At 36.3% G+C, this 13,276-nt stretch overlaps 1 protein-coding gene across 1 annotated transcript in view; it reads right to left on the bottom strand.

The window, feature by feature from the left end:
* LOC123757894 (STE20-like serine/threonine-protein kinase) overlaps positions 1-13,276 on the bottom strand; it is a 73,494-nt gene that overhangs the window by 53,783 nt on the left and 6,435 nt on the right. Inside the window, 8 exon segments of the mRNA XM_045741818.2 lie at positions 1,768-1,852; positions 2,286-2,419; positions 3,885-4,015; positions 4,985-5,048; positions 9,538-9,672; positions 10,374-10,538; positions 12,410-12,442; positions 12,444-12,609. Coding sequence (XP_045597774.1) covers positions 1,768-1,852; positions 2,286-2,419; positions 3,885-4,015; positions 4,985-5,048; positions 9,538-9,672; positions 10,374-10,538; positions 12,410-12,442; positions 12,444-12,563 — 867 coding nt within the window. The 5' untranslated portion in view covers positions 12,564-12,609.

The raw sequence follows: 13,276 nt of genomic DNA, 5'->3' as shown, positions 1-13,276 counted from the left end.
ACATCTTATATTACAATGGATTTTGTACTTTAAACAAAATATGTCTAATAAATTATAGCCATACTGCATAAAAATGAACAATAAACTAGTCTGCAGATGGAAACAACCACCAGTAACAGCTTAAACTGGAGTACTGAAACATCAGGATATGCAAGTGTGCCAGGTAGAATAGCCACGAGGTTATCTTCTTGAGATCATCTTGAGACGATTTCGGAGCTTTAGTGTCCCGAAGGTGGTGGAGCTTTAACGATAAACGTCATTCCCCCACACACAATTTAAACAATGACAGTAGACAGTCATGTAATCTAAATATGTTGACTACACCAACTCCAGCCTCAAACCCAGCCATTAAGATTAACAAGGTAGATGGATTTTTTAGTACAGTCACTTCAAAAGATACAAATGTTCTTCGTGGAAATAGAAATATCAAGCCAGCCACTTAATAGTACAACCAACATCCATCCCTAATCTTAGAAAAGCTTCTGAGGGAATTATCTGTAGTATCTAATAAATTCAATATTGCATTAAAGCCATTAAAAGACATTAAATTTAAACTTTGAAGAATTTATGACTCGACAAAGGGAAATTACAAACATTATTGCACTAAGGAAACAAAGGTGCCAAAAAATATTAGAAAGTTCTCTTTTGCAAACAGGGTGGCAGACGGTTGGAACAAGCTAAGCGAGGTGGTGGTGGCCAAAACCGTCAGTAGTTTCAATGTGTTATACGACAAAGAGTATTGGGAAGACGGGACACCACGAGCATAGTGTCACATCTTCCCAGTACTCTTTAGTACCCAGTACCCAGAGCGTCTTCTCAGTACACTCTCCTCCTGTAACTACACTTGGGTAATTACTAAAGTGAAATACGATCAAAATTTTTACCATGCGTAAAAATGAAGTTTTATTTTTTTTTTTTTTTTTGTTTAAAGATATATACAAGAGTTGTTACATTCTTGTACAGCCACTAGTACGCGTAGCGTTTCGGGCAGGTCCCTGGAATACAATCCCCGCCGCGAAGTATCTTTTTACAACCAAGTACTCATTTTACTGTTGAGTTAAACAGAGGCTACAGTTAAGGGCTACAGTTAAGGCTACAGTCAAGGGAGCCGGTCGGCCAAGCGGACAGCACACTGGACTTGTGATCCTGTGGTCCTGGGTTCGATCCCAGGCGCCGGCGAGAAACATTGGGCAGAGTTTCTTTCACCCTATGCCCCTGTTACCTAGCAGTAAAATAGGGTACCTGGGTGTTAGTCAGCTGTCACGGGCTGCTTCCTGGGGGTGGAGGACTGGTCGAGGACCGGGCCGCGGAGACACTAAAAAGCCCCAAAATCATCTCAAGATAACCTCAAGGATTTGCGCCCAGTAAATCCTCCCCGGCCAGGATACGAACCCATGACAAAGCTCTAGCGGAACGCCAGGCGAGTGTCTTACCACTACACCACGGAGACTTAAATCTTACCATGCAAAACTTGGAGTCAACTGTGTTAGAAATGTTCTAACTATCCAACATTTAAAACACAAAGATGGTAACACAATATGTACTCGCATAAGTAATAAATGATGCATTTTTCAACACATACAATTAAAACAAATGAAAATACTTAACCTTGTCTTAATATAAGGTTAATATACCTGATCTCAATCCATTTAAATAAGGTCAGGCCAAAAACATAAAATTATAAATACTGTGAGAAAACAGACAATCCTTTCCTACGAATCCATGCAATATTTTAATCTCAACGCAGCCAAATCAACTTTGTTTTACCTGCAGAAGTTCCACAGCACTTGGTCTAAGAGCTGGGTCCTTCACAAGGCACTTGCTAATGAAGTCGTTGAATTCCTTGGAATATCTGCAAAAGAAATGCTTTCAGTTACCTATATTTAATCTTCATATCCACTAACCTCTCATTATGGAAAATGTACCAAGAAAACTCTCATTCTCAGTGCAAATTATTCTACAGTACAAATAATTGATTGTTACATGTATATAACCTATAAGAAAACCAACCTACCAAGCACAAATCCTCCCTATATTTCAAAAAGCTACTCATCTTTAATAAAAACTACCTAATTCAGCATATACTTAATGAGGACTTTCTTACAATATTCATAATACAAACAAGAATGGGCATAACCATACATAGTAAAAACAGTAGGAGGAAACAAAGTATTTTCACCTTTATATTATGGATTCAAACAAATATGTGTAATATATACTGTATGTTGGTTAATAGTTTTCTCGTACAATAGTCTCATATTTGCAAGGCCTGAAGAGTAGCTTACTTGGAAGGGTAGTCGAGTTTAGGAGGATCAGATTTCTGTATCTTGAGCATAACACGGACGGGAGAAACTTCATGATTTGGCGGGTCCATCTGTGCAAATTCTATCAACGAAATACCCAGTGACCACACATCAGCCTATAGTAAGAAAAATTACTCATTAGCACAAGTTCAACACTAAACACTGCTGTAAATTACCTGTGTAATGATAGACATGCAAGATAGGCACAACCATAAAAGGAAAAAAAGAACAAAAAATGCTAACCTTAGCCCAAAGATTTAACACACACTAATCCATTTTACCTATTATTATTATTGTGATTTGTAGTTAGTGATTTGTAATTAATCAGATAATTTTAGACCCACTTTATCAGTTATTATTTTAGTAAGGATATTGCAAGTTATTACTCCATGAATTCAACTTGAATATATTTATAAGTGTGTGTGTGTGTGTGTGTGTGTGTGTGTGTGTGTGTGTATACCGTTAACTAATAAATAAAAAATTAGATGGGCTTCCTATGGTGGTCATGCAACTAAGAGGTAGGTTAGTCCTCTTTCAAAGCCATAGTACCCAAAATTGTAAAGGTGCAATTCCATACTATATGCTTATTCCTAAGGCAACAAATTCATTTTAGTTAATTTCATTATATGTTCATTACACAAGCATAACTTTACATGCTATAAAGTTTTGCAGCAAAATAGTAATAGCTTCAGTCATAAATTTCCATGTTTTTATCTCAGAGATGATAAATGGTAACATATAAATACACAATGCAACCTCTATTCTCTGAATTATATGGGACCAATCCCATTTCCTTGGAAGTAGAAATTCGTTGCAACCAGAGATGCCTTCAGGAGGCCCTTGTGAGTATTTTTTTTAGCAATACAGTACATTGCTTGTTTTTTTTCACCCCAAGGTAACTAGGGGTTCTGCAAGAGATATATAGTGATAATTAGGCTAGTTCTAATCAAATACAAATGTATTTTTTAGTAATTTTTGTGTTTAATTTTTCTAATTTAACCAGTATCAAAAGCAAAGATAGTAATTGTCTTCTTTCAGTTGCCAATGAAATTTATGCATGTTTATCTAAAGTATGACCTGGAATTATTTCAAGGGAATAAAGGTTGAGAAAAGCTGCTTTATAAGCTAATTTCACTGAGCAAAATTTTAATTTCTATCCATCATATGATAGACAACTTTCCAGTAAGTCTGTAAACTCTGGCCATGCTTCCTAAGCAAATCTGCACATGCCCCGTTTTGCTGGAAAAACTTCCAAAACACTTATTTGGCGAGGCAGCGAGTAAATCCAACTTGGAACAATGCACTGCAACCAGAGTTGCCAAAACGAGCTTTGCCAAATCGAGATGTCATTGTACATGCATACTTAAGATCTAGCCCTAGTAGAACAGAGATCATACTCAATACATGATGAAAGACTGTATGATAAATAATAACTAGTTAAAAGTTAGGCAGCAATACATAAAATTTAGTATACTTGATCTTTTAATAATATTAACTACATAGGTAATATCTAAATGTGTTAATGAAGTTAAAAGTAATTTACTTTTAAGTAATACACACAGTATTATTAAGAGAACTTACTTTATAATCATATTTGGCATCAATGAATGTCTCACACAAGATTACTTCAGGTGCTAACCAGTATGGAGTTCCTATGAAAGTACCTCTTTTGTCATAGGTGTTTTTGTTTTTGGCAGACACTCCAAAATCAGCTGTGGATAAATAAAATAAACAATGTACAGTAATATTCACGCAGTAGGTGTGTACACAGATTCAGACTTGCTTTTTGCTGTTAGGTGTTTATGTTTTAGGCAGATATCATCTCATCTCAATGTATAGCAATACTCTACTTTCAATGCCATCCAGCCACCTCCAATTTCTCTTGCGAAATTACACAACACTAATTTTATTAATCTTCTATCAAACCAATATCCCAGGCATATACAAATCCATAACATTCACAAAAATATGTGATGAATTAAAGTTATGACTAATTTTATTGTATACATTAGGGAAAATGTGTATTCTTCAATATCTTCAGAACAAAGAACAATATCACCACGAATATTGCAATAGTTATACCCATGTTTTCAAGGTCAAGGAATGCAAAGCCGGTCTATTTTTCATTACATGTTTACCTTAGTATTGAATATGTAAATTAATGTTGATATTAGCAAAAACAATATTGCCATTAAAATACTTGTTACTATTACATATATGTCAGCAACAATTAATCAGGTTGGCAATATTATTTTTTCCATTATACATCTTTATACATCTATCCTTGTATCATTCTACATCCTAAAAATTTTTAGTACGCCTGAACTCCCTCCAACTCTAAAAAAACAAATCAATACAGCCCTATTTGAAAATTAATTTGCTTTTAATTTTTATATACATCCATACAATAAAAGATTTAATTTGTATTCCAACTTTTTAAAATACAATTCATATTTGCATTCGAGTGCATACAGACTATGAGAAGCTGTTATAATTATTTTAGTACAGTAATGTATTGTCTTTAAATTTATCCAATGTTGACACTAATTCACCACCTCCCCCTTCCCCCCCCCCAGCCTAAAAGTATCCAATGGCCAATGATTATCCAGTACATACATAATAATAATTTGCTATAAACAAAAAGAAAAATCAGCAAGTTAAACAAGATATGAAATACATACCTAGCTTTACTCCTCCTTCCATTGTTAGGAGAACATTACCCGCTTTCAAGTCCCGATGAATTACCTGGTGACAAAGTCATTTGCATTAAAATTCAATAAATATATAAATTATCAGTAAAATATGAGGAGTGCTACCTGATCTTTCCACATTAAGGGCCACAGACTAGCTTTTCTACTTTTAGTAACTGTGGCCTTGACGCCGAACTACTAACACCAGCTTCATTTCCATTTTGTATCCAAGGTAATGTTTGTTTACCCGTGACACTTATATTGTGAATGATAAAATGAACTGTCTTTAGATTTGTAATGTTTTGTATTAGAGTACAGTATATATAAACTATAACCTTTTACTATACCAGTATTACTTGCCCCGTTGCACTCCTCCATGCTGATGCCCCTCCTACCCAATACAAATGGGACACAGGGTAATGATAATGAAAGAATGAATGACTGAGTCAAGGCAAAAAGTGTCTAAGTCAGTTAAAAGAAATTAACATTAGAGCATGGAAACCAAGTTTTTAATAAATACAACAAAGCATAATAAACACTGCTATAACATAAGACACTGTTAGAAGGTTCATACATATTAGAAGAGGTCATTATTTGTCTTAATTCTGATCAAATTAAACTAAAATCATTGAGGTGTGTGTCTAAAACAAACATGCATTTTCAAATGTTTACTACCTGTCTAAATTTAAAATTTAAGTATTAATATGAAAAATGTACTTTCTTTTACATGAAAGCAGGTACAGTAAACCAGCAAACACACGCACACAGCACAGGAAAACAAACAAGACCATGAGTGATTTATAGTAAGAGTAGATAAATGATTAAAGGTAAATCACGAATGTTGGTACTTGAAATCGATAGACTGGGAGGCCTACGAAGCAAGAATGGAGGATATTTCAACTGGCAGATTTGTAAACCTCATCCTGGAGACATTCAAGTAACAACATGTTAAGCAGGTCACAAGAATGAGGGAAGGGAATGTTCCATCAATGCTGGATTTGATATTCACCAGAGAAGAAGAAGAGATATTTGACATTCAGTACCTTCCTCTCTTGGGTAAAAGCGACCATGTCCTTTTGGAAATAATATATGCAATGCATCATAATCTAGAAGAGAATGGTAAAATGAAACAATTTAAACTTGATTTCATGAGAGGACACTATGGAGAACTTGGCAAGTTCTTTGGTGAATTTGACTAAAAAGACTTGTTAGGCAAGAAAATATGATGTATACCAAATTTTGTGAGATAAATATATGATGAAGGCACAAACAAATTTATACCAAAATAAGAGATGCAGAACTAGAATACAGGACTAGATATATACTAGAATACTGCAAGAGGACCAGAGAACTAAAGACAAAAAAAATGGGAGCAATATAGGAAGAGGCCTAATCCTCAAACAAACCAGCAATACAAACAAGCAAGAAACTACTATGTGGTAGAGAGAGAGACAGAACAAAACATTTAGAAAGGGATAGCAGACAAATATAAAACAAAACCAGGCCTATTCCATTAATTTGCTAAAAGCAAGTTGCATTTAAAGAATAAAATCTAGTGGTTGAGAATGGGGAACAGATTCACAAAGAATGAAAAAGAAAAGTGTGAAACACTAAATGAACAGTTCCAAAGTGTTTGCTAAATAAGGTTTTCAGAAAACCAAACAACGTGGATTTCAGAAAACAACATAGAATGCATAGTAAGTAGTGTCTACAGATGTAAAGTAATGAAGCTAGGTGGAGGGGGCAGGAGGCCAGACACCAAATAGGAGATGAAGACTTCCATGAAACAGAAGGATCTAGGATTTGATATCACACTGAACATGTTTCCTGAAGCCCATAACAAAAGGATATCATCAGTGGCCTATGTAAGGCTAGCTAACATCAGAAATGCCTTCATAAATTTGTATAAGGAATTATTTATAACCTTGTATACTACCTGTACAAGGTAGTATACGAGGTAGAAGTATGAATTTACTTTGTTACACTGATGAGTAACATAAGACAGTTTTAAAGGTATGCCACTAGACTAGGTCCAGAACTAAGAGTAATGAGGAAAGGCTGCATGAATTGCAACTCACATTGCTGAAAGACCAAAGAACTAGGGGGAGACATGATTACAGCACACAAAATTCTCAGAAGAATTGACAGGGTAGAGAAAGATATTTAACACGAGTGGTACTCGCTCAATGGGAAACAGGTGAAAACCGAGTACCCAAATGAGCTACACACATTAGTAAGAACTTTTTAAGTGTCTGAATAGTTAATAAAAGAATGCATTACTAAGTGATGTGGTGGAGGAAGACTCCATATATTTTCAAATGTAGATATAAGAGTGCCCAATGAGCTCAGGGACCTGTATACTAGTTAAGAGGTAGGACCAAAGAGCCAAAACTCAACCCCTGCAAGCACAATTAGTCGAGTACAATTAGGTGAGATAACGTAGAAAAAATGCTCAAAGAGCTAGGTATAAACATGGCAATTGGGCCAGATGGAGTCCCACCGTGGGTTCTGAGCGAATGCATATTAAGGCTGAGCATTCCACATCAACTGATTTTTCAGGCATCTTTATATACAGAAATCTAAGCAGATATATGGGAAAAGGCAGATATATGGAAAAAGGCAAATATAGTTCCAGTCTACAAAAATGGTAGCAGAAGAAGACCCCCTCTCAATTATAGGCCTGGATCATTGACAAGTGTGGAAATCAAAACACTACCAAAAAAAATAATTAAAAAGAAATGTGTCGATACCTGGAAAGAAATGACAAATAGTATAACTTGCGAACAGGTAGATCCTGCATAAAAAACCTACTTCGTTTTAGGGCTAGGCTAGCAGTATTAAATTTGCGAAAGCTGGCAGATAGAAGAAAAAGAGGCAATATGGTCAAGTACACTATAGTAACAGAAGTTGACAAAATTGATAAGAGTAATTCTTGAAACCTGCAACTTTAAGAACAAGAGGTCATAGATTCAAGCTAAGGAATAAAGGATGCCAAAAAATACTAGAACATTCTCGTTTGCAGACATAGTGGTAGACTGTTGGAACAAATTAAGTGGATTGTGGATTCCAAAACTATAAATAGTTTCAAAGCATCATAGGACAAAGAGTACAGTACTGGGAAGATGGGACATCACAAATGTAGCTCTCATCCTGTAAGTACACTTAAGCAAATACATAATATAACCTCATTATCAACTTAATGGAGTAAAGCAGCATAACCCAGGAGAAAAAGCTAACACTTTGCCTGGCCTGATGGGCCAGGCAAAGTGTTATACCGCAAGGAGGGCCGGGCATGTCCCGTGACCGCACAACCTAATGTTAAACTCTTTCGCTTACTTATTAATAAGAATAAGCATAAATAAATTTTTAACAGCATTAACACTTTCGCTCGGGGATGACGCAGCATTGCGTCATCCGTTTACTGGCGGTAATACCGGGGATGACGCAGCATTGCGTCATCCACTTTAAAAATTCGCCAAAAATCAGGTTTGTATCCGATTTTTTGGGGACTGGTTTTAAAATGTGCGCCGATGTCTTCCCATTTCCTTTGTTGAGCCTCGTGGCCCTCAGGCGGCTTGGCACACGCCGTGGGCCCATTGTCTTTGCTCCACTGTTGTGACCAATGTCATCTCCCCTCGCATCTCAAACGTGTGAACATTTCGGCTATTTTCCGTGGCTATATTTCTTACTGCGGCTTTAGAAACTATCTACGCTTACTCCACGATGGATAGTAATCATGAACAAGGCCCTTCCAGGAAGAAAATTGCGAAAGAAAGGCTTGAAAAGGGTGGGAATTGGGAGTGTAGTAGGAAGGCCTCTGAGCGCTCACTCACGGCTAACGCGTGGCCCGTCTTCAACTCGTCGGCGGTTGGAGCGTGACCAGGTGTTTTTTTTTATATGCTAATGTTCCTCTAGAGAATTTTATTACGAACCCATTGAGACCAAAATGAAAGACCTAGGACAAAAATTGAGGTGACCAGAGTGAAAATAGTGAAAACATTTTATCCCGTTTGCGCGCTCCCGGGTAACTCGTTCGCACTTTCTCTGTTTGCTGCGGGTAATTAGCCGGGCTTTTGGAGTTTATATGCATTTAGTGCTGTAGAGAATTTTATTGCGAACACAATGATACCAAATTTATTCTCGTAGAAGGAGAATTGAGGTGACAAAGTTGAAGAGAGTATACACTTTTCGGAATTAACGCGCGCTTCCGTGACACGCTGGGGCCCATATCGCCCTGTCGAGGGGTGGCGCGCGGGGTGAGCGAAAGTGTTAACATCATGCCCCAAACTACGTGTATTGTTTTAATGACCGAGTAAACTTCATCATGACATCACAGTGTTAATAATGAAGAAGGTGGTTATACATATTAAAAAATTAAATATCACTCATCCATTCTTTAAATCATTCTTACAATACAGTACACTGATAAATAAGCCCAACCACACTCATCCACACACATTCATCCATAGCAATGCCTTGCAGTTTTGTCACACACGGTACAAAAACATTAACAAACAACATCTACTGCATATTACAGTACCTACCTTCTGTTCATGTATATATACAAGTGCTTCAACAAGGTATTTACAAACATAGGCAATTTGGGGTTCTGTAAGAGGTCGGTAAAGATCTGCCATGATAGAATCCATGGCGCCACCATCACAGTATTCCAGGTACATCTGAAGAGTTGGTTCAACAATCGTGCAATAATGGAAGACGGTGAGCATGGAAAAGATAAAATATATATATATTACTGTGCAATCAAACCAATTTATTTAAGGGTAAAACATTTTAACAAATTTCATTTTCATTCCTAATCTCTGAATAATGAGGGACTTGAGATAATTGCAGATAATATAAAGAGTTTAATGGAAATGTATTAGGGCAGCTCTTGAGAATTTTTCTTCTACAGTATATGAAACTTGTAAAAAATCTGAATGCTTTGGTTCCAAAAGCACAGCATTTAAAATATAAAATTAGTACTATATTAAAAAATCTGCAAAAGCTGGTTAGTTCCTGAAGTTGTTGTCACCATGCAGGGCAGTGCCAAGGGAAGGGAAAATATTTTTGCTTCCTGCCAGCCACTGTTTACTAAAGAAATCAACTTATCATATTTTAGACCGATATCAATACTAATTACTAGCCTACACTAATACTCTTGATTCTATAGAAAGGACACCATTATTCTAATACTGATATTTAAAAAAAAATATTGTTAGAAGTTATAAAAACACTTCTCATTTGAATATCAGGTAGTAGTACAAACAACCAGTTCCAGGAAATCATAAAAGTAGAAGGATGATATACCAAAGTGGAAATTCTAAGTGCATAAGAAAATTTTTATCCAGAGCACCATAGGACACAAGAAACACTAACTTACCCAAAGTTTTCCATTGTAGTGGTAAGCCTCTAACAGTTCTACAATGTTTTTATGCTTGCATTCTGAAAGAATATCGATCTCTATCATGAAAGTTTCAAGATCCTCCTCCTCTTCCAGTGCAACTTGCTTGAGAGCAGCAAGTTGCTTTGTCTCTTTGTGTACAGCCTAGAAGACAAAAAGACTAACAGTTACAATATATAACAATTAAAATAAGAAACATTTTACATAAATATATTGGTTGGATGTTACAAGTAACAACTATAAAAATGGCTGTAAAAGGTTTCAGCAATAAACCAATCTAAATACTGTACATTACAAGAGTTTCAGCAATAAATTAAACAAAATATCCGTGCATGAAGATCCTGATTTTTTTTATAAACAAAGTATTATACTATACATCAATGTTGAGAAGTTACTCATGCTTGAGTTGCCTGTAGAAATTATTATTAGTACCACCGATGAGAACAGGAACAGAGTGGGTGTCGAAAATTTACCACAAGGCAAGGGATAAGTGGGAATGCACCAGTAGATTGAGAGAGAGAGAGAGCGAGAGAGAGATAAAAAAAAAAAAGAGCTGATTGCACCAGTCAACAAATATAAATAAGAACATAGTCAAGTGTAAGAATTACCGAGATATCAGTTTATTATGTATTGATGACAAACTGTATGGCAGTATAATAATTCTGAGTGCCAGTACAGGAAATAACCGAGGTATTAGTAATGAACAAGGCAAGTTATGAGGAAGAGGGTTATGTAGATCAGAAATTTATATTGAGACAGCATGTGGAGAAGGCATATGCATGGTGTATGTGACCTTTATGGACTTAAGAAAGCATGGCAAAGTTAACAGAGAAGGAATTTTGAGTGCCAAGTATGTATGGAGTTGGCAGAGTTCTGATAAATGTTGTGAAAAAGAGCATGGGAAAGAATCAATGGTGTAATAAATCTGATATTATGGAAGATGTATACCAGTTGTGATATCACCCCGGTTATTCATTAAATATAAGGATCATAAAGGACATTCAGGTAAGAATATTAGAGAAGGTATAAACCAAGTGTATAAGCCTAATGTGAGTAATTGGAGTAAGCTTGGATTAAGATGTGTCAAATTTGTTGTACTGTATGCAGATGATACAGTTCTTTTACTAGAATGATTAAAATTTACAGTATACAGATATTAAAATGTTCGAACATGATCAAGATTTTTTTTTAAGTAAATAAATTTATGGTGGTGAAAAGAAGGACCATCTGGAAAGGACTAGCTTTGTACTAAGATACAGCATGGCTTTACAGGGAAAAACACATGCCTGATGAACCGGACAGTTCTATGAGTCACCGAGAGAGACACCAAGACAAAGACATTGCCCAGCAGCTACTACCATTGCTTTTGCCAGTATGTATGACTATGCCCCTGTCAGTGTGCATGTCCTGGCCAATCTATCATCGACAACCTACACCCAGCTTACCACCACCGACTTGCTCCAATTTACAATCAATGACCTGCTTCAATTCCTCACAACTCCACTGCATCCTATGCAGCTTACTTCAGCCATATCTCCTCATTGGCATTACATGTGTCAATACTATTCACATGCATGTGTGTGTATCAAAAGTTCTACTGAACCGTACGTACGTGTACTAAGTTGAGCAATAGCTCTGATGGATTATGTGATTATCTGATGTGAATATGGATTGTCAAGGCAAATGTACTTGTGTGTGTGATTTCTAAGTGATCGAGCCAGTGGAACTTTTTTGGCTACTCCCAGTCAGTGGTGTAGTAGCATGAGTTGATATCTTTACAAACTGCCACATTTAACTACAGGTATCCTGTTATATGTTAAACACATCTATGTTGACTTTGGCAAATTCTGAGTGACCAGAGTCTATTATAATATTGTGAATGTACTGATTATTCATTTGCTTTACAATCACTCCTCATTTGCTTTACAATCACATCTTTAGTCTGACTTGGTTATCAGCCATATATTGTTATTATTGGATATAAATCTAATGTAAAATAGCTCTGAATATCCTACCTTATAAACCTTGCCATAGGCACCATCTCCAAGCTTCTCCAACAATATCCCAAAATTCTTCTGGACTATCCAGCCGAACATTATGAAAATGCTTTTTCTTTTTGGCTGAGGATCCACCTTTAAATATATCTTTGAATTTGGTGATCAGCGGCATTGTTTCAGCAACACTGGTGGTCACATTATATAGTATTCACTCTAGCCTGGAAGAAATACAAAATGTGCAATGTTAAAATCAGATATAGTCCAATATACAGTATAACAGTACAGTACAGTACAGTAGTCAATATTCTAACTGGGCAAGAACATACAGTAAATAAATTTTGGACAAGTTGGTAACAAAACTAGACATTTTAACTACAGTAATGTATAATCATAATATATCAGATGACAAAAATGTGTTGCAAAGTATAGAGGTGGTTAAATGATTACTGAGTACTAAAACAGTAATGGTTGGTGATGGTGGTAGTAGTGGGTGGAGCTGGTAGTTGGGAGGGGTTGGTAGCCCAATAAGATAATGTATTGAAAGGGCTTGACTGGGTGGAATGGATCCCAGTTATGTACGATACCCAACAATGTATTTGCCCATTGCCTAAGTTTGTACGTTTTGCCAAGTTTTTCAGTGAGTGAAAACCCCAATATGATGTTTGCAAAACCATATGAACATGGTGGAATGCCAACACATTCATTTATTTTATTTGTAGATACATATACTGTACCATAGCAGTGGTTCTCTCTGATACTGAGACACCTAGTTTAATGAGTCAGCACATTCCTCCTCAATTAATCCTGCTAGCCTTAAACCTCGGTCATTTAGCCAGGATGATGGGAAAGTGAACAGGGAAGGGAGGGTCGCAAGGATAGGAAAGT

Source organism: Procambarus clarkii, chromosome 40 (assembly GCF_040958095.1).
Source record: "Procambarus clarkii isolate CNS0578487 chromosome 40, FALCON_Pclarkii_2.0, whole genome shotgun sequence".
NCBI lineage: Eukaryota > Metazoa > Arthropoda > Malacostraca > Decapoda > Cambaridae > Procambarus > Procambarus clarkii.
This window is presented reverse-complemented; position numbering and strand designations above follow the sequence as displayed.